The 22,865-nt window shown below is 44.5% G+C and overlaps 1 protein-coding gene across 1 annotated transcript; it reads right to left on the bottom strand.

Annotated features, from left to right (window-relative positions):
• Positions 1 to 1,058: 1,058 nt before the first annotated feature.
• On the bottom strand, positions 1,059 to 22,523 carry LOC121561521 (interleukin-1 receptor type 1-like). The gene is given in 11 exon segments (XM_045214189.1): positions 1,059 to 1,475; positions 1,478 to 1,813; positions 2,093 to 2,266; positions 4,328 to 4,359; positions 8,897 to 9,032; positions 9,159 to 9,221; positions 12,603 to 12,792; positions 13,937 to 14,117; positions 14,234 to 14,377; positions 21,907 to 21,967; positions 22,517 to 22,523. Coding segments are annotated over 11 exon segments (1,446 nt in total). The 3' UTR covers positions 1,059 to 1,353.
• Positions 22,524 to 22,865: the final 342 nt, after the last annotated feature.

Below are 22,865 nucleotides of genomic sequence, written 5' to 3'. Positions count from 1 at the left end.
AGGAGGAATAATGATCTGGGGCTGTTTTTCATGATTCGGGCTAGGCCCCTTAGTTCCAGTGAAGAGAAATCTTAACGCTAAAGCATACATTGACATTCTAGATGATTCTGTGCTTCCAACTTCGTGGCAACAGTTTGGGGAAGGCCCTTTTCTGTTTCAGCATGACAATGCCACCGTGCACAAAGCGAAGTCCATACAGAAATGTTTTGTCTAGATCGGTGTGGCATTCACGGAGCCCTGACCTCAACCCCATCGAACACCTTTGGGATGAATTGGAACACTGACTGAGAGCCAGGCCTAATCGCCCAACATCAGTGCCAAACCTCACTAATGCTCTTGTGGCTGAATGGAATCAAGTTCCTGCAGCAATGTTCCAACATCTAGTGGAAAGCCTTCCCAGAAGAGAAGCATGCTAGCAGATACCCATAGACGTCCAGTCATTGCGCTAACGCTAGTTAGCATTGGCTTGCGAAACTACCTCTAACTTCCTTCATACTGGACACATAAAAATGATATCCACAAGTTAATCTGACTCTGGGGAAGTAGATAAAGGGCCTCATTGCCAAAATCCTGATGTATCCTTTTAAGGCCTGCAGTGTGAACAAGGCTTTAGAGGGCCTCCAGGCAGAGCTGCATGGTGGGGACTAGTTAAAGAGCCAGTGCAATTGAGACAACATGAGCCCCATGGTGGAGTTGCTTCTCCGTGGGGACCACAAACCTTACTGAAGACAGTGTGTTGTGGTAGCCAGGTGGACCTCATGACATACAGTACATTCGTAAAGTATTCAGATCACTTGACTTTTTCCACATTTCGTTACATTACAGCCTTATTCTAAAATAGATTAAAATGTATTTTTAGAAAACAATAGAAAACATGAAAACATAGACAGTATAAAAAACATTAGCTGTAAGCAAAACATCATTCACATTAAACACCTTGCGTTTCTATAAAACACAAAGGGCATATTTTACTTGCCGTTGCAATAAGAAATAGATTTCACACGAAGTTATAGAAAATAAGTATTAACAGGTGTGATGATGATGACCCTTAGGATTCCTACCACATCCTTTATTAGGAGGAAACTCACAAAAAAATAATTGTCTGCAAGACAATAATATTCAATCATCCTATTGGCAAGGTAATCATTCAGAATCCTTTAAGAGTGACCAGCTGTTCCACACCGGTATCAGTCACACATAAATAACTGGATTCAATAATTTTTCATGAAAATGTGTTGAGAGAGTCAGGTACCAGAAGTCCTTTCATTCAACAGATTTCCTCGTTATGTCTAACACTGTCCTCTCCAAAGCCCATCCATCCCATCACAACTTCATCAGGCTGTTCTTCTCTGGTCACCTCGTCCTCGTGCCCCTCACTGGCATATAATACCTCAGTTCCTTCCAGAAGCGTGAGGACAAGGAAAGAGAGGGTGAGGAGAGAGGGGACGAAGCCAGCTCCCCTCTCTTCTCCTCCACCTCCTCCTCTTCTCCTCTTCTCCCCACCTCCCACACCTCAACCCTCTGCTACTCTTCCACCAGCAGACGGCGCCCTGGCGCTCCCGGAGGTGGCGCACCGACTCGGGGAAGAGGGTCAGCTGTGTGGGGGAGACCTCCTCCAGCTCCACAAGGACCACCTTAAGGGAGCCCTCCAACAGGGCACGGTGCATGGCCGTCTGCCTCTCGAAGCTCTGCCAGGCCTCCAGGACACCACTGCTGCTGTCACTGTGGCTTCCACTGCAGAACGTAGAGCCAGAGTAGACCAGGAGGAGACGCCGGCTTGCCAGCATGCTCTCCTCCACTGCATCTACTATGGCTAGAGAGGGAGGAGGGAGGAGAAGAGGGGGAAAGGGAGGAGGGAGGAGAAGAGGGGGAAAGGGAGGAGAGAGGAGGGAGGAGAAGAGGAGAAGAGGGGGTCAGGGAGCAGGGAAAATTGTTATTAAAACATTGTTCTACCATTGAAATGGTTTCTGAAGGTCTTTATGATTTCAGAAAGGTTTCACATATTTCATCATCATGCTACTTATGTACTAATGCCAAGGCTAACTTAGTCTTCTGGAACCTGGAGCCTCAGGGTCGAGCTGAGATGTCATACCTTCCCCTGGTAGGCTGTCCCGGCCCAGTATGAACAGCCTGTAGCCACACCTCCCCTCCAGAACCTGGGGCAACATGTGGAGGGCAAACATCTCTGCCTCCCCACAGGCTCCGCCCCCATCCCCAAACAGACGGGGGTATGCCACGTACGCATCATACAACTTCCCATCAGAGTCTGCCACATGCAGGATAGGGACAGGTAAAACAAAATAGATGTGTTAGTGCTGGGCTAGAGCAAAAGCCTCCACAAACCTGCCTAACAGAGGAGGCTTGGTTATTTATGACACCATAGTTGCTTGTGTTTTATGGTTACATGGCCTATTTAGTGCCTTGTATCAAACTTCCTCTCTGTTTCCTCTGAGTCATGGAAAATGCTGTGCTTGCATAGCTGTGGGATGTGCTACAATACATTGCTACACTTGCTACTGATTTTACTTGTGGTCAGGTGGGGAGTGGGAAACAAGTGTTGGATTCTAGCTTGGAATATACTTATTCATGTTACCATATTAGAACCGGGTGTATGGAAAGTTACTGAGTGAGAAAGGGGAGTGCAGAGCTTACATTCTGTTGGAAAATGTTATTCTTAAATCTCATGTACCCTATGGAGAGAGGCAAAGGGCAACAGTCTGGTTTCAGTCACTGCTAAGGTAGGACAGCCGTGGAGTAGGGAGGAGTGAGGAATTCGGCCCGAGGTCAGGTCAGATGAAGTGAGGAGGAACAGTCAGTCCTGTCACACACATACAGTTGAAGTCGGAAGTTTACATACCCCCTTAGCCAAATACATTTAAACTCAGTTTTTCACAATTCCTGACATTTAATCCTAGTAAAAATTCCCTGTCTTAGGTCAGTTAGGATCACCACTTTATTTTAAGAATGTGAAATGTCAGAATAATAGTAAAGAGAATGATTTATTCAGCTTTTATTTATTTCATCACATTCCCAGTGGGTCAGAAGTGTACATACACTCAATTAGTATTTGGTAGCATTGCCTTTAAATTGTTTAACTTGGGTCAAACGTTTCGGATAGCCTTCCACAAGCTTCCCACAATAAGTTGGATGACTTTTGGTCCATTCCTCCTGACAGAGCTGGTGTAAGAGGCCTCCTTGCTCGCACACGCTTTTTCAGTTCTGCCCATAATGTTCTATAGGATTGAGGTCAGGGCTTTGTGGTGGCCACTCCAATACCTTGACGTTGTTGTCCTTAAGCCATTTTGCCACAACTTTGGAAGTATGCTTGGGGTCATTGTCCATTTGGAAGACCCATTTGCGACCAAGCTTAAACTTCCTGACTGATGTCTTAAGATGTTGCTTCAATACATCCACATAATTTTCCTTCCTCATGATGCTATCTACTTTGTGAAGTGCACCAGTCCCTCCTCAGCAAAGCACCCTCACAGCATGATGCTGCCACCCCCGTGCTTCACAGTTGGGATGGTGTTCTTCAGCTTGCAAGCCAACTTTAAAGGCACAGTCAACTTAGTGTATGTAGACTTCTGACCCACTGGAATTGCTGTGAATTATATGTGAAATAATCTGTCTGTAAACAATTGTTGGAAAAATGACTTGTGTCATGCACAAAGTAGATGTCCTAACCGACTTGCCAAAACTATAGTTTGTTAAAAATAAATTTGTGGAGTGGTTGACAAACAAGTTTTAATGACTGTATGTAAACTTCCAACTTCAACTGTATATTTCCATGCCCATGAAGGTTCTAGCAGGAGGCTACACCAATGAGAGGAACCAAATACGTTCCTGACTAGCAACAGAGATGTATTGGCTGTCTAGATATGCAAGGGGTTGACTCCGCCTAGTAGGAAGGTATAAATATATGTGATTGTGTAAACATCTTTGTCTTTGCAGCTGTATGACCCAGTGGGTGAATAAACTTTGTTTGAGCTTTTTCTAGTTGTCCGTTTGAGTTTTTACTCAGTTTGTTCAGAACCTAACACAAGCAATGCAACATGCGTGTGTGTGTGGGTTTAAGTGTGGGCCTGGGGGTTTGTGGGGAGACATGCTGTATGTGCATTTCTGTCTTTATCTGGTGTAGGAATGTATATTTATGTTAGTGCGAGTTTCCATTTCGTGAAAGCACAGTATGCAATGAGTCTGCAGATAGTGTGTGTGTGTGCATGAGTGTGTGCATGTCTGCGTGTGCGCGCTCAGGCATGTTTCTATTAATGTTTCCATGAGTGTGCTTGCGCAGTATATGTGCGGTAAAGTGTCTCTCATTGCGTACCTGTGTTTGTGTAGAGAAGCGGGAACATCCTCCTGAGCGACAGCACTGGTCAGTAGTACCCCAATAGGGAGCAGGTAGTTTGGATCTGTGCAGAAAAAGAGAGAAGATAGCATTTATAACAGTTTTTTCAAAAGTGGTGAGGTTACAGTTGTTATAATACACTATCAAAACAAGGGTAAAGGGACAGGATAATATGTGTGTGATCTCTTTTGAAACACCTTTATGTTATCCTCCAGACAGTATTGTCTAACCTGTAGGCTGTAGTATGAAGAAGGCTAAAGAAATGCCTCTTTCACTGGAAACCAAACACGTGTAGTTGATGTAAAAGTCTTCCTCTTCCACCATCAAGAAATTCAAATGACGCTCCAACCATACACCCTCCTCCTCTTCTTCTCTCCACTCCCTGCTCTGGGGGGGAGACAGACAAGTTCCCCCTTGTGAACGCACAATCAAACCATCATGGCAACAGTTAACATAACATACACTGTTATTGGCGCCTGAGGGGATGGGTGCTGTTTTACAGGCTCCTAACCAACTGTGCTATTTTGTGTGGTTTTTTCCATTGTTTGTAACCTTTTTTGTACATAATGTTGCTGCTACCGTCTCTTATGACCGAAAATAGTTTCTGGATATCAGAACAGTGATTATTCACCTCGAACTGCACAAAGATTTTTTTATTTAATGAGTCTTACAGAAGGGATATACTGTTTCTCCGAGACCAGGCCCAAATCCCGTCATTCGTGTGAAGAAAAGACAGAGGTACAGGGGGCGGAGATCGGGTGCCTTGTGAGAATTTTTCGGCGAGTGGGGAACCCGCCTCTACCATCCGTTCTATTGGCCAACGTGCAATCACTGGAGAATAAACTGGATGAGCTCCGTTCTAGACTATCCTACCAACGGGACATTAAAAACTGTAATAGCTTATGTTTCACCAAGTCGTGGCTGAACGACGACACGGATAATATACAGTTGGCTGGATTTCCGTGCATCGGCAGGACAGAAGCGGCGCTCCTAGTGGCCAGGAACTTTAATGCAGGCAAACTTAAATCCATTTTACCTCATTTCTACCAGCATATCACATCTGCAACCAGAGGGAAAAAAACCCTAGACCACTTTTACTCCACACACAGTGACGCATACAAAGCTCTCCTTCGCCCTCCATTTGGCAAATCTGACCATAATTATATCCTGCTGATTCCTGCTTTCAAGCAAAAACTAAAGCAGGAAGCACCAGTGACTCTGTCAATAAAAAAGTGGTCAGATGAAGCAGATGCTAAGCTACAGGACTATTTTGCTAGCACAGACTGGAATGTCTTCCGGGATTCTTCCGATGGCATTGAGGAGTACACCACATCAGTCACTGGCTGTCACTGTTTTGCTAGCACAGACTGGAAGAAATCCCACTATGCCATCAGACTAACCATCAAACAGGCAAAGCGTCAATACAGGACTAGGACTGAATCCTACTACACCGGCTCTGATACTCGTCAGATGTGGCAGGGCTTGCAAACTATTACGGATTACAAAGGGAAACCCAGCAGCGAGCTGCCCAGTGACGCGAGCCTATTAGATGGGCTAAATGCCTTTTATGCTCGCTTCGGGGCAAGCAACACTGAAGCATGCATGAGAGCACCAGCTGTTCCAGACGACTGTGTGATCACGCTCTCCGTAGCCTTTAAACAGGTCAACATTCACAAGGCCGCGGGGCCAGACGGATTACCAGGACGTGTACTCAGATCCTGCATGGACAAACTGGCAAGTGTCTTCACTGACATTTTCAACCTTTCCCTGAGCAAGTCTGTAACACCTACATGTTTCAAGCAGGCCACCATAGTCCCTGTGCCCAGAAAAGCGAAGGTAACCTGCCTAAATGACTACCGTCCCGTAGCACGTCGGTAGCCATGAAGTTCTTTGAAAGGCTGGTCATGGCTCACATCAACACCATCATCCCGGAAACCCTAGACCCACTCCAATTTGCATACCGCCCCCATGGATCAACAGATGACGCAATCTCAATCGCACTCCACACTGCCCTTTCCCACCTGGACAAAAGGAACACCTATGTGAGAATGCTGTTCATTGACTACAGTTCAGCGTTCAACACCATAGTGCCTACAAAGTTCATCACTAAGCTAAGGACCCTGGGACTAAACACCTCCCTCTGCAACTGGATCTTGGACTTCCTGACGGGCCGCCCCCAGGTGGTAAGGGTAGGCAACAACACATCTGCCAAGCTGATCCTCAACATTGGGGCCCCTCAGGGGTGCATGCTTAGTCCCCTCCTGTACTCCCTGTTCACCCATGACTGCGTGGCCAAGCACGACTCCAACACCATCATTAAGTTTGCTGACGACACAACAGTGGTAGGCCTGATCACCGACAACGATGAGACAGCCTAAAGGGAGGAGGTCAGAGACTTGGCAGTGTGGTGCCAGGACAACAACCTCTCCCTCAACGTGATCAAGACAAAGGAGCTATCGTGGACTACAGGAAAAGGAGGGCCAAACACGCTCCTATTCACATCGACAGGGCTGTAGTGGAGCTGGTCGAGAGTTTCAAGTTCCTTTGTGTCAACATTAATCAAATGGCCACCTGGACTATCTACATTGACACCCCGCCCTCCCTTTGTTTTTACACTGCTGCTACTCGCTGTTTATTATCTATGCATAGTCACTTTACCCCTACCTACATGTACAAATTACTTCGACTAACCTGTACCCCCGCTGATTGACCTGGTACTGGTACACCCTGTATTTAGCCTCGTTATTGTTATTTTATTGTTACTTTTTATTTGATTTTTTACTTTATTTTATTTAGTAAATATTTTCTTAACTCTATTTCTTGAACTGCATTGTTGGTTAAGGGCTTGTAAGTAAGCATTTCACGGTAAGGTCTACACCTGTTGTATTCGACGCATGTGACAAATAAAATGTGATTTGATTTGATTTTGTGAAGTTCCAAAGTTTCAAAGCAAGCACTGTGTATTAAGGTATATGGAGCCTATCTTAATCTCAGTGGTATACCTGATACGATACCAACAGTTTAGATACTATACAGTAGAACATCCATCTGGATGACACAGAATACAGGCATATACAGTGCCGTGAAAAAGTATTTTCTCCTTTCTGATTTTCTCTATTTTTGCATATTTTTTATACTGAATGTTATCAGATCTTCAACCAAAACCTAATATTAGATAAAGGAACCTGAGTGTACAAATAACAAACCCAAAAATTATACTTATTTTATTTATTTAATTAACAAAGTTATGCAAGTGTGAAAAGTAACTGCCCCCCTTACACTCAACAACTGGTTGTGCCACCTTTAGCTGCAATGACTGCAACCAAATGCTTCCTGTAGTTGTTGATCAGTCTCTCACATCACTGTGGAGGAATTTGGCCCACTCTTGCATGCAACATTTTTGGGTTTTCAAGCATGAACTGCTAGTTTCAAGTCCTACCACAACATCTCAATTGGAATTAGGTCTGGACTTTGACTAGTAAATTACAAAACTTCAAATGTGTTGCTTTTTAACCATTTTCAAGTAAACTTGAATATGTGTTTTGGATCATTGTCTTGCTGCATGACCCAGCTGTGCTTCAGCTTCAGCTCACAGACAGATGGCCTTACATTCTCCTGTAGAACGTAATGGGACCCATGTCGTCCAAAAAGTTATACTTTTGACTCATCTGTCCATAGAACATTCTTCAAAGAGTCTTGATGATTCAGGTGCTTTTTGGCAAACTTGAGTCAACTTTTTGGATGAGATGGGTCCCATTATGTCTGGCGAAAAGCAAACACTGCATTACACAGTAAGAACCTCATACTGTAAGTCAAGCATGGTGGTGGTATTGTGATGGTTTGGGGATGCTTTGCTGCCTCAGGACCTGGACGACTTGACTTAATAGAAGGAACCATGAATTCTGCTCTGTATCAGAGAATTCTACAGGAGAATGTCATGCCATCCGTCTGTGAGCTGAAGCTGAAGCGCAGCTGGGTCATGCAGCAAGACAATGATCCAAAACACACTTATCTCCCTCACTAACTTTAAGCATCAGTTGTCAGAGCACCTTACCGATCACTGCACCTGTACACAACCCATCTGAAATTAGCCCGCCCAACTACCTCATCCCTATATTGTTATTTATTTAGCTCATTTGTACCCCAGTATCTCTATTTGCACATCATCTCTTGCACATCTATCATTCCAGTGTTAATACTAATTGTAATTATTTTGCACTATAGCCTATTTATTGCCTTACCTCCATAACTTGCTACATTTGCACACACTGTATATGTATTTATTTCTGTTGTATTTTTTACTTTGTTTTGTTTTACCCCATATGTAACTCTGTGTTGTTGTTTTTATCGCACTGCTTTGCTTTATCTTGGCCAGGTCGCAGTTGTAAATGAGAACTTGTTCTCAACTGGTTTACCTGGTTAAATAAAGGTGAAAAAAAATAAAAAAAATAAAACACAAACAAGTCTACATGAAAATGGTTAAAAAGCAACACATTTGTAGAATTCTTACAGTGTGTATTGCGATACTGTTGTGTTGTCTCAACCTACCTTTGTGATTCCTGAAAGATGCACTCTGAGACAATTTTGGAAATGGAGTTATTGCTAGCTTTCCAATTCAAATCCGTGCAACATTTATTCCCCACACTCGGCACAAACACCCGACACATCTTACTGAAGGAAGAACCTAGGGGGCAAACATTGAATTCTTTATTTGGATCATGAATGAAAATAAATAATAAACTCACGCACGCACGCGCACACACACACACACACACACACACACACACACGTTCTCTAGTGGTTTACTCACCCAGATCTGCTTTGATGATCTCATTGGCAGGTTCAACCACTTTGGGCTCCAGGCAATACTGCACTGAAATTATGACAATGATTCATAAACATCATAGAAAGACACAGAAATATTCAGTCACCTGACCCTATAGAAAACAACCCTTTCTAAGATCTCAAAGAGCAAAGTTTCAAAGCAGCCTCTATGAACTCATAACCTCTGATTCAGGGTCATATACGGTGCCTTCAGTAAGTATTCACACCCCTTGACTTTTTCCACGTTTTGTTGTGTTACAGCTTGAATTTGAAATTGATGCAATTTAGATTTTTGTATCAATGGCCTACACACAATACCCCATAATGTCAAAGTGGAATGTTTTTAGAAATGTTTACAAATTAATTAAAAATGATGAAATGTCTTGAGTCAAGAAGTATTCAATGCCTAGTAATGGCAGGCCTAAACAAGTTCAGGAGTAAAATGTTGCTTAACAAGTCACATTATAAGTTGCATGGACTCACTCTGTGTCACGCCCTGGCTCTAGGGACTCTTTTATGTTGAGCCAGGGTGTGTAGAGTCTATGTTTTGTGTTCATTGTTTCAGTATCTAGTTCATGTGTTTCTGTGTTGGCCGGGGTGGTTCTCAATCAGAGGCAACGAGAATCAGCTGTTGCTTGTTGTCTCTGATTGGGAACCATACTTAGGCAGCCGTTTGGCAGTTGTGTTTTGTGGGATCTTGTTCCGTGTTGGTTTGTGTTTGTTACCAAGGACTTCACGTATCGTTTTGTTGTTTTTGTTCGTGTGGTGAATATAAATAAAGTATGATTGCATTCCACGCTGCGCCTTGGTCCGCTCCTTTTGACGATCGTGACAGAAGATCCCACCATAACAGGACCAAGCAGCGTGTCCAGGAGCAGACAGCCTGGACTTGGGAGGAGATATTGGACGGGAAAGGGTCCTGGACTTGGGAGGAGATCCAGGCCGGTATGGATCGCCGTCCGTGGGAGGAGACGGTGGAGGCGCGCCGTAGAGAGGAGCAGCGGCGCCAACCGGGCCGACGTCGGACACGCAAGAGGCAACCCCAATAAATTTTTAGGGGGGGGGCACACGGCATGGACGACGGGGCTGCTGGAGGCAGCTACAGGGCGAGGTTGGGGATTAGGAGAGTAGGCCACCGGGTTTGGGGGGCCGGAAGGGAGGTTGGCGGAGCCTAGAGGTAGAGCAGAGCCAACTCCCCGTACTCAGGCTAGGCAGCGTGAGACTGGGCAGGTTCCGAGATATGCGGAGCTGCGTACAGTCCGGTACGTCCTGTGCGAGCACCACGCACGTGTCGTGCTAAGGTGGGCATGCAGCCAGGACGGAGTGTGCCGGCTCAACGCTCGTGGCCTCCAGTACCCCTCCTCGGTCCCGGATATCCTGCGCCAGTGTCACGTGCTGTTGTGCCAGTACGTGTACACAGCCCTGTACGTCCTGTGCTGATGCCTCACACAGAGTGTGTTAAGATAGGCATTCAGCCAGGACGGGTTGTGTCAGCTCTTCGTCCCAGACCTCTAGTCCGTCTCCACAGCCCGGTCCGGCCTGTTCCTGCCCCTCGTACCAAGACTGTGGTGCGCGTCGCCAGCCCGGCCCGGCCCATTCCTGCTCCCCGCACCAAGTCAGTGGTGCGCGTCGTCAGCCCGGCCCGGCCCGTTCCTGCTCCCCGCACCAAGCCAATGGTGCGCGTTGCCAGCCCGGCCCGGCCTGTTCCTGCCCCTCGCACTAAGCCTATGGTGCGCGTCGCCAGCCCGGTCCGACCTGTTCCTGCTCCCCGCACCAAGCCTATGGTGCGCGTCGCCAGCCCGGCCCGGCCCATTCCTGCTCCCCGCACCAAGTCAGTGGTGCGCTTCGTCAGCCCGGCCGGGCCCGTTCCTGCTCCCCGCACCAAGCCAGGGGTGCGCGTCTTCAGCCCGGTCCGGCCCGTTCCTGCTCCCCGCACCAAGTCAGGGGTGCGCGTCGTCAGCCCGGTCCGGCCCATTCCTGCTCCCCGCACCAAGCCTGTGGTGCGCGTCGTCAGTCCGGCACAGCCCGTACCCATTTCACCGGTGCCTGGTCAGGTACCGGTCAGCTGCTCCACACCGGAGCCTAAGCAATCCGCTCCACCGGTGTCCAGTCCAGCTCCAGCCAGCGGGGCCAGACCAGACCAGGGGCACTACGGGGGGGGGGTATTAGAGGTTGGTGGTCACACCCGGAGCCGGATCCGCCTCCGAGGAGGAATGCCCACCCGGCCCTCCCCTGCTCGGTTTATGTTGGCGCGGTCGCAGTCCGCGCCTTTGGGGGGGTTACTGTCACGCCCTGGCTCTAGGGACTCTTTTATGTTGAGCCAGGGTGTGTAGAGTCTATGTTTTGTGTTCATTATTTCAGTATCTAGTTCATGTGTTTCTGTGATGGCCGGGGTGGTTCTCAATCAGAGGCAACGAGAATCAGCTGTTGCTTGTTGTCTCTGATTGGGACCCATACTTAGGCAGCCGTTTGGCAGTTGTGTTTTGTGGGATCTTGTTCCGTGTTGGTTTGTGTTTGTTACCAAGGACTTCACGTATCGTTTTGTTGTTTTTGTTCGTGTGGTGAATATAAATAAAGTATGTTCGCATTCCACGCTGCACCTTGGTCCGCTCCTTTTGACGATCGTGACACTCTGTGTGCAATAACAGTGTTTCAAATGATTTTTGAATGACTACCTCATGTCTGTACCCCACACATACAGTACAATTATATGTAAGGTCCCTAAGTCAAGCAGTGAATTTCAAACACAGATTCAACAACGAAGACCAGGGAGGAAAATCTGGTTCCGTCTGCTTTCCACCAGGTACTGGGAGATGAATTCACCATTCAGCAGGTCAATAACCTTAAACACAAGGCCAAATCTACACTGAAGTTGCTTACGAAGAATACAGTGAATGTTCCTGAGTGGCCGAGTTACAGTTTAGACTTAAATCTGCTTGAAAATCTATGGCAAGACCTGAAAATGGTTGTCTAGCAATGATCAACAACCAACTTGACAGACCTTGAAGAATTTTGAAAAGAATAATGGGGAAATGTTGCACAATCCAGGTGTGGAAAGCTCTTAGACACTTACCCAGAAATACTCACAGCTGTAATCTCTGCCAAAGGTGATTCTAACATATATTGACTCAGGGAGTTGAATACTTATGTAATCAGATATATTAGTGTTCTATTTTTCTATTTTTTTAATGTTAGACTTTTTCTTACACTTTGACATTACAGGGTATTTTGTGTAGATTGTTAACAAAAAATGACTATTAAATCCCTTTTAATCCCACTATGTAACACAACAAGATGTGGAGAAAGTCAACTGGTGTGAATACTTTCTGAAGGCACTGTATCTCTGTAATGGCTGTGGTAAGGATTGGGGGTATATGGTAATAATCTGTGGTTAGGGACAACCTTTATGAGCTGTGCCAACAAAACTCACCGTCCACCATACCGTTGATGGTCTCTGAGATCCTGCCGCTGAGCCCTTCCAAGTTAAAGGTCATGGTGCAGGTGTAGAACGCATGGTCCTCAGGAATGACCGCTTCTACTCGGAGTAACTCCGTAACACTGTTATTGACATAGCTAAACCTGTTCCACAATGGGTCATCTTTCACAATGGGTTCACAGCCCTGAAAGGTTTAAAGTAGAAATCCACACTGAAAGGTAGTGGTAATGGAATGGAATATCATAGTAATGGAATATGGCTAATAAAACAAAATAAATACACAATTACAGATAAGTTGTGATAATGTCTTACCTTAGAAGACCTACTCTCAGAACTATTCAATGCAGTACAATGTGTGAGAGCAATGAACAATGTAAAGAGTATATACCGTATCTGATGGAACATTGTTCAAATGTAGTCACTAGTAGTAATAACCCCACATTCCTATAGTTTTAAACACAAATTAAGAATACATAGAGACAGACTGAATGACTGAAAAGAAAGAGTTCAAACAGGCTTTCCAGCACTGTCAGGCAGGGGCAGACTGGGACCAGAAATCCGCCATGGCATTTCTGACACACCAGACCATTTTTCCCTTGAGGACCCGACATTGGCCCATTTTCTTTCCTTGAGGCCCCCAAAAGGCCCATTTTTGTCACTGTGGACCCCGTTATTACATTTACATTTTTTACATTTTAGTCATTTAGCAGATGCTCTTATCCAGAGTGACTTACAGTTAGTGAGTGCATACATTTTCATACTGGCCCCCCGTGGGAAACGAACCCACAACCCTGGCGTTGCAAGCGCCATGCTCTACCAACTGAGCTACAGGGGACTACATCATGTCCAAATGTATCTCAAATTGATTTGAACATGATTACATTTTACGTTTTAGTCATTTAGCAGACGCTCTTATCCAGAGCGACTTACAGTTAGTGAGTGCATAAATTTTTCATACTGATGCGCGACAAATGCCAATATCGGTCAAATGACTTGAATGAGATTTGTGCCACAAATGCCAAAATGCTTCCATGTGACAACAGTGCAAGGGAAACCAAACCAAAGCACGTTGTTGTTATACCTTGTCCATAGACTGGCCTACAGGGTAGGGAAACCAATGTCATTGTAATTTGGGTGAACTTTGGGTGAACTAATTTGGTTATTAGCCAGATAATTATAATTATGTAAAAAAATAAAATAAATGACAATCCCATTGGGCTAAATATGTACCAGCCCATCCGGCATGGCCAGTCCACCCCTGCTGTCAGGCGTTCCCTCTCAACACTCTCCCATTGCACTGCACTGTCTGTTTACCCCATAGGACTCACCTTGTACCACTGAATGGAGTAATTGTCCACTTCCCTGATATGGTCACTCAATGGGCAGTTCAGAAAACCGGTGGCTTTGTTGGTCAGGACCTGGTCGGCCTTTTCTGGTCGACCGCATTCTTCTGGGTTGGTGTGGTTCACAATCAGTAAGGCCGGTTTCTTATAGCACTGGGAGGGTAGTCTGTTTATCAAAGGTAACAGAAAAGATTTACAGCACACACACACACACACACACACACACACACACACACACACACACACACACACACACACAGCAGACAAAAGTATTGCCCCTACCTCACAACACACTCATAGTTTCCAGCATCCTCCATCGCGATGTTAAAAATCCACAGTGTCTTTCCCCGCGGCAGAGTCTTTCTTGTCTCCCTGGTCAGCTCTCTCCCAGTCCTTGGGTCATACCATGAGATGTTATAGGGGATGCTGCGGTAGTCAGACATATTGAGGTCCACCAGGGTGGATGTTAACATGGCAGCATCACCGGAAACTGAAAACACCCGCTCAACCTCTCGTCCTTTGTCCTCACAGAGATCTGCACACAAAGAGTATATAAAGTAAAGTAAAGACAAACATGCGGCACAGGGACTGTTTGCGGACCACCATCTTTTTTATTGAGGCCACCTCTTAAAGAAAAACACGTTGGAGAAATGATGCACGGCAAAGAAATTATGCAATTATTACGCGTGTCATGTAGTATGCATAGACAGAGTTTTTACAGAGATGGTCCATTCAAAATATATCTCTTCACAACAAATTCTCCACAAAAAATTAATTAAATAAAAGAACACTGATGGTGTTAAATCAATACTGAAAGTGTTGAGTCTGTGGACCCATATAGACACCAGAACAGTGTTAAATTAACACACTGATTAGTGTAAAGCCTTTTTCAAATATTCCCACAGTGCCTTGCCTTTCAAGCAAATTGTAGAGTTACCACCATTGTATTTGTTAGTGACAGAGAGATGGTTGTTGCATTCATCCATTTTTGGTCCTACGGACTTCGAAAAGTGAGATCCTAAGTGAATATGTTGTCATATATATATTTAACACTATGCCATACAGTGCATTCGGAAAGTATTCAGACCCCTTCACTTGTTCCACATTTTGTTACGTTACAGCCTTAAATAAATGTGTTTTTTCCCTTATCAATCTACACACAATACCCCATATTGACAAAGCAAAAACAGGTTTTACATTTTTTTTGCAAATCAATTAAAAACTGAAATACCACATTTACATAAATATTCAGACCCTTTACTCAGTACTTTGTTGAAGCACCTTTGGCAGCGATTACAGCCTCGAGTCTTCTTGGGTATGGCGCCACAAGCTTGGCACACCTGTATTTGGGGAGTTTCTCCCATTCTTCTCTGCAGATCTTCTCAAGCTCTGTAAGGTTGAATGGGGAGCATCACTGCAAAGATATTTTCAAGTCTCTCCAGAGATGTTCGATCGGGTTCATGTCCGGGCTCTAGCTGGGCCACTCAAGAACATTCAGAGGCCTGTCCCGAAGCCACTCCTGCGTTGTTTTGGCTGTGTGCTTAGGGTCGTTGTCCTGTTGGAAGGTGAACCTTCGCCCTAGTCTGAGGTCCTGAGCGCTCTGGAGCAGGTTTTCATCAAGGATCTCTCTGTACTTTGCTCCGTTAACCTTTCCTTCGATCCTGACTAGTCTATAAGTCCCTGCCGCCGAAAAACATCCCCACATCAAGATGCTGCCACCACCATGCTTCACCGTAGGGATGGTATTGGCCAGGTGATGAGTGTTGCCTGGTTTCCTCCAGACGGGACGCTTGGCATTCAGGCCAAAGAGTTCAATCTTGGTTTCATTAGACCTGAGAATCTTGTTTCTCATGGTCTGAGAGTCCTTAGGTGCCTTTTGGCAAACTCCAAGCGGGCTGTCATGTGCCTTTTACTGAGGAGTGGCTTCCGTCTGGCCACTCTACCATAAAGGCCTGATTGGTGGAGTGCTGCAGAAATGGTTGTCCTTCTGGAAGGTTCTCCCATCTCCATAGAGGACCTCTGGAGCTCTGTCAGAGTGACCATCAGGTTCTTGGTCACCTCCCTAACCAAGAACTTTCTCCCCCGATTGCTCAGTTTGGCAAGGCTGCAAGCTCTGGTAAGAGTATTGGTGGTTCCAAACGTCTTCCATTTAAGAATGATGGAGGCCACTGTGTTCTTGGGGACCTTCAACGCTGCAGAAAGGTTTTGGTACCCTTCTCCATATCTGTACCTCGACACAATCCTTTCTTGGAGCTCAACGGACAATTCCTTTGACCTCATGGCTTGGTTTTTGCCCTGACATGCACTGTCAACTGTGGGACAGGCGTGTGCCTTTCCAAATCATGTCCAATCAATTGAATTTACCACAGGTGGACTCCAATCAAGTTGTAGAAACATCTCAAGGATGATCAATGGAAACAGCATGCACCTGAGCTCAATTTCGAGTCTCATAGCAAAGGGTCTGAATATTTATGTAAATACTTGTTTCTTTTTTTTTGGTAAACATTTCTAAAAACCTGTTTTCGCTTTGTCATTATGGGGTATTGTGTGTGGATTGATGAGGAAAAATGTGCATTTAATCAATTTTAGAATAAGGCTGTAACGTAACAAAATGTGGAAAAGATGAAGGGGTCTGAATAGTTTCCGAGTGCACTGTATTTATTTCATAAGGCTTTATTTTGTGGGCATAGTTTTAACCTAATAAAGGAGCCTAAAACTCATACACGTCACTTTGAACTAAAACCATGCCCATCATTATTATATTTCCCAGCTTGCTCTATCGCAGGATGATTGTTTTTAGAATTGTTTGTTTCAATATCTATATTTGTGCAGGTGCATTGATTGATTGATTAATCTTATGCTACACAAAGACAAATAAGTGTTTGTATCCCTTTAGTCACAAATGTAAACCTTTTATTCTGAGAGTGTAACACAAGGGCCTGAAACCCATGGTTTACACGCCATATCAGGCCTGCAAGTCACATTATGCTAGCTTGCAAGGTGATATGTAATTCCTATTGGAATCCAATCAGTGGGTGGAGATCCAACAGTTGGAATAATTATTCACCTGAAACCTGCATTCAGAATGACTGCCTGTCTTTTTCAACTTCCTGATTTGAACTAACTGATTGGATTAGTTTAGAAAAATGTATGTCATTTATCTTTGTGTAGCATAAGATTAATCAGTCAATCAATGTACGTGCACAAACATAGATATTTTAACAAACAATTCTGAAATATCAACCTGCAATAGAGCATGCTGGGAAATATGATAATAATGACGTGGTTTTGGTTCAAAGTGATATGTATGAGTTTCAGGCCCCTATAAAAGGGTAAAACTTGGCCCCCAAAATGACGTGTGGTATTGTGTTAAACATATATATTTTTAATGATAACATTCACTTAGGATCTCACCTAATACTGGGTGAAGTCCATAGGACCGAAAATGGATGAATACATCAACCATGTCTCTGTCAATAACATATATAGTCATTGGTGATAACTCTACAATTTACTCAAAAGGCAAGGCACTCTGGGAAATATTTGAATAAGGCTTTACACTAATCTGTAAATTAATTTAACACTGTTCCGGTGTTTATATGGGGTCCATAGACAACACTTTCAGTGTTGATTTAAAGGTCATGAATAGTTAAAATGTTGTTTTTCATGAAATGTGATGATATTTGAAGGAAACCAGATCAAAGTATGATGACTAAAGTATGATAAGTTATACATTGATAAAGTTTGATCATAAAGTTACTGGTCCCCTCCCCCATGTCAAATACTTGGATTCATTATTTAGGGGACAACGTGACATCACCTTAACTCTCATTTTAATACACCACTGGTACTGTAACATGATATTCTCTTACCTAACTTAAATAAGTACCGCCTTTTAACCAACATCGGGGCAGAGGGGCATGGTTTATACAGCTGGATAGCTACTCTACTGGCGCCAAAATGTGACTGAATGGTGTCAGCAAATATAATTACAAGTTTACCCTATCAATCTATGGCAAATATTCTTATATGTTTCCCATTTCATCTGTGTCTGGTGTTAGCTAGTTACTGGCTAGCGAGGTCTTCATCCAGCATGGAACAAAAGGGGGGGAAGGGTCATTCAAAACTCTGACTCAGTTGTCATGTCAACACATCCGTCAGTGCTGCTGTGAAACACATCACAAAAGACATGCCAAACGGGAGATGTATATATATATATATATACACTGCTCAAAAAAATAAAGGGAACACTAAAATAACACACCCTAGATCTGAATGAATGAAATAATCGTATTAAATACTTTTTTCTTTACATAGTTGAATGTGCTGACAACAAAATCACACAAAAATTATCAATGGAAATCAAATTTATCAACCCATGGAGGTCTGTATTTAGAGTCACCCTCAAAATTAAAGTGGAAAACCACACTAAGGGCTGATCTAACTTTGATGTAATGTCCTTAAAACAAGTCAAAATGAGGCTCAGTAGTGTGTGTGGCCTCCACATGCCTGTATGTCCTCCCTACAACGCCTGGGCATGCTCCTGATGAAGTGGCGGATGGTCTCCTGAGGGATCTCCTCCCAGACCTGGACTAAAGCATCCGCCAACTCCTGGACAGTCTGTGGTGCAATGTGGCGTTGGTGGATGGAGCGAGACATTATGTCCCAGATGTGCTCAATTGGATTCAGGTCTGGGGAACAGGCGGGCCAGTCCATAGCATCAATGCCTTCCTCTTGCAGGAACTGCTGACACACTCCAGCCACATGAGGTCTAGCATTGTCTTGCATTAGGAGGAACCCAGGGCCAACCGCACCAGCATATGGTCTCACAAGGGGTCTGAGGATCTCATCTCGGTACCTAATGGCAGTCAGGCTACCTCTGGCGAGCACATGGAGGGCTGTGCGGCCCCCCAAAGAAATGCCACCCCACACCATGACTGACCCACCGCCAAACCGGTCATGCTGGAGGATGTTGCAGGCAGCAGAACGTTCTCCACGGCGTCTCCAGACTCTGTCACATGTGCTCAATGTGAACCTGCTTTCATCTGTGAAGAGCACAGGGCGCCAGTGGCGAATTTGCCAATCTTGGTGTTCTCTGGCAAAAGCCAAACATCCTGCACGGTGTTGGGCTGTAAGCACAACCCCCACCTGTGGACGTCGGGTCCTCATACCACCCTCATGGAGTCTGTTTCTGACCGTTTGAGCAGACACATGCACATTTGTGGCCTGCTGGAGGTCATTTTGCAGGGCTCTGGCAGTGCTCCTCCTGCTCCTCCTTGCACAAAGGCGGCGGTAGCAGTCCTGCTGCTGGGTTGTTGCCCTCCTATGGCCTCCTCCACGTCTCCTGATGTACTGGCCTGTCTCCTGGTAGCGCCTCCATGCTCTGGACACTACGCTGACAGACACAGCAAACCTTCTTGCCACAGCTCGCATTGATGTGCCATACTGGATGAGCTGCACTACCTGAGCCACTTGTGTGGGTTGTAGACTCCGTCTCATGCTACCACTAGAGTGAGAGAACCGCCAGCATTCAAAAGTGACCAAAACATCAGCCAGGAAGCATAGGAACTGAGAAGTGGTCTGTGGTCACCAACTGCAAAACCAGTCCTTTATTGGGGGTGTCTTGCTAATTGCCTATAATTTCCACCTGTTGTCTATTCCATTTGCACAACAGCATGTGAAATTTATTGTCAATCAGTGTTGCTTCCTAAGTGGATAGTTTGATTTCACAGAAGTGTGATTGACTTGGAGTTACATTGTGTTGTTTAAGTGTTCCCTTTATTTTCTTGAGCAGTGTATATATACACAGTGGGGAGAACAAGTATTTGATACACTGCCGATTTTGCAGGTTTTCCTACTTACAAAGCATGTAGAGGTCTGTAATTTTTATCATAGGTACACTTCAACTGTGAGAGACGGAATCTAAAACAAAAATCCAGAAAATCACATTGTATGATTTTTAAGTAATTAATTTGCATTTTATTGCATGACATAAGTATTTGATCACCTACCAACCAGTAAGAATTCCAGCTCACACAGACCTGTTAGTTTTTCTTTAAGAAGCCCTCCTGTTCTCCACTCATTACCTGTATTAACTGCACCTGTTTGAACTCGTTACCTGTATAAAAGACACCTGTCCACACACTCAATCAAACAGACTCCAACCTCTCCACAATGGCCAAGACCAGAGAGCTGTGTAAGGACATCAGGGATAAAATTGTAGACCTGCACAAGGCTGGGATGGGCTACAGGACAATAGGCAAGCAGCTTGGTGAGAAGGCAACAACTGTTGGCGCAATTATTAGAAAATGGAAGAAGTTCAAGATGACGGTCAATCACCCTCGGTCTGGGGCTCCATGCAAGATCTCACCTCGTGGGGCATCAATGATCATGAGGAAGGTGAGGGATCAGCCCAGAACTACACGGCAGGACCTGGTCAATGACCTGAAGAGAGCTGGGACCACAGTCTCAAAGAAAACCATTAGTAACACACTACGTGTCATGGATTAAAATCCTGCAGCGCACGCAAGGTCCCCCTGCTCAAGCCAGTGCATGTCCAGGCCCGTCTGAAGTTTGCCAATGACCATCTGGATGATCCAGAGGAGGAATGGGAGAAGGTCATGTGGTCTGATGAGACAAAAATAGAGCTTTTTGGTCTAAACTCCACTCGCCGTGTTTGGAGGAAGAAGAAGGATGAGTACAACCCCAAGAACACCATCCCAACCGTGAAGCATGGAGGTGGAAACATCATTCTTTGGGGATGCTTTTCTGCAAAGTGGACAGGACGACTGCACCGTATTGAGGGGAGGATGGATGGGGCCATGTATCGCGAGATCTTGGCCAACAACCTCCTTCCCTCAGTAAGAGCATTGAAGATGGGTCGTGGCTGGGTCTTCCAGCATGACAACGACCCTAAACACACAGCCAGGGCAACTAAGGAGTGGCTCCATAAGAAGCATCTCAAGGTCCTGGAGTGGCCTAGCCAGTCTCCAGACCTGAACCCAATAGAAAATATTTGAAGGGAGCTGAAAGTCTGTATTGCCTAGCGACAGCCCCGAAACCTGAAGGATCTGGAGAAGGTCTGTATAGAGGAGTGGGCCAAAATCCCTGATGCAGTGTGTGCAAACCTGGTCAAGACCTACAGGAAATGTATGATCTCTGTAATTGCAAACAAAGGTTTCTGTACCAAATATTAAGTTCTGCTTTTCTGATGTATCAAATACTTATGTCATGCAATGTGATTTTCTGGATTTTTGTTTTAGATTCCGTCTCTCACAGTTGATGTGTACCTATGATAAAAATTACAGACCTCTACATGCTTTGTAAGTAGGAAAACCTGCAAAATCGCCAATCAAATACTTATTCTCCCCACTGTGTATATATATATATATATATATAAATAAATAAAAATGACATCATTGATGCAATTTCAATGTTGTTTGAGTTGCTTTTTGTGTCACCAAATTTGCTTGAGATGATTTTACTGCAACACTGCTCACTGCATCCAAGTTGCTTGACATAGGCGTTTCAAAGAGCTGTCAGTCAAGGCGAACTAATTAATATAAGCTCACCCCCCACTCAGCCTGTCTTTTTCAACTTCCTGGTAGTTAGCCATGAGAGAAAAAGTACTTTTCAGAATGACTGTTCAGGACCTTTAAAACTATTTTTTTTTTAACACTGGAGAATTTGCTGTGTGCTAAACCTTTCAGAACAACAAGAAACATGCACACATATATTTACAGGGTTGCTATATCAAAGGATATAATTCCATCAACACCCACCAGAGGTCAGAGTTAAGTCATGACAAAGTGAAGGTTATGTTTCTGCCTATAGAGCTATTAAATTGATACAGTTTAATTCAATCAGTACTTCTAGCTGTCCTCGTAACATGATTCATTGATTGATTGATTAATTAATGGCTGATGAATTCTGTTGGTAAAGTTCATGCTACTGACCTCCTACTGCCTTGGCGCTGCCAGTGAGACAGAGGAGTGAGAAGAGTGAGAGCTGCAACATCTGACTCATTTACATTTTAGTCATTTAGCAGACGCTCTTATCCAGAGCGACTTACAGGAGCAATTAGGGTTAAGTGTCTTGCTCAAGGGCACATTTACGTCATTTAGCAGACGCTCTTATCCAGAGCGACTTACAAATTGGTGCATTCACCCTATAGCCAGCCATAGCTGAAACAAAGAGACACACAGAATCACTTGTGAGTTTTAGTCAGGCATTGCCATAATAGGCTCAAACAAACTATCAGAATCAAGGGTCACATCACACTGTCCAAAATCTTCAGCAAGCGAAATGATCTCACACACAAAAGTATCATGCTTTCTTCTGACCATCCACTGAATCCCTTACACACCCCAGAGCTACACAGCAAATTATCCAGTGTTAAATCAGCACTGAGTGTTAAATTAACACTGAAAGTGTGGACCCCTATAGACACTGGAAAGTGTTCAATTAGCACACTGCTTGGTATAAGAATATATATATTTTTTTTTTATTGTATTATTTGTTTCCCAGAGTGCCTTGCCTTTCAAGTGAATTGTAGAGTTACAGTACTATCCATGACCGTATTTGTTAGTGACAGAGACATGGTTGTTGCATTCATCCATTTTCAGTCCTAGGGACTTCACCAAGTGATATCCTGAGCAAAAATGTTATCATAAATGGTTTATTCTTTAACACAATACAATATGTAATTCATATGCTCTAATGTTAAGGGCCTACACTCTGACCAAAACAAATGTTGAATTAACACTCATTGTTAATGTTAATAACCAGAGTTGAAACAAAACCACGCCCATCATAATCATATTTCAAAGCGTGCTCTATTTCAGGTTGATTTTAGGAATTTTTGTTTCAATATCTATGTTTTTGAATTGAATTGATTAATTAATGTTATGCTTCT

This window comes from Coregonus clupeaformis, unplaced genomic scaffold (assembly GCF_020615455.1).
Source record: "Coregonus clupeaformis isolate EN_2021a unplaced genomic scaffold, ASM2061545v1 scaf0211, whole genome shotgun sequence".
In the NCBI taxonomy this organism is placed as follows: domain Eukaryota; kingdom Metazoa; phylum Chordata; class Actinopteri; order Salmoniformes; family Salmonidae; genus Coregonus; species Coregonus clupeaformis.
This window is presented reverse-complemented; position numbering and strand designations above follow the sequence as displayed.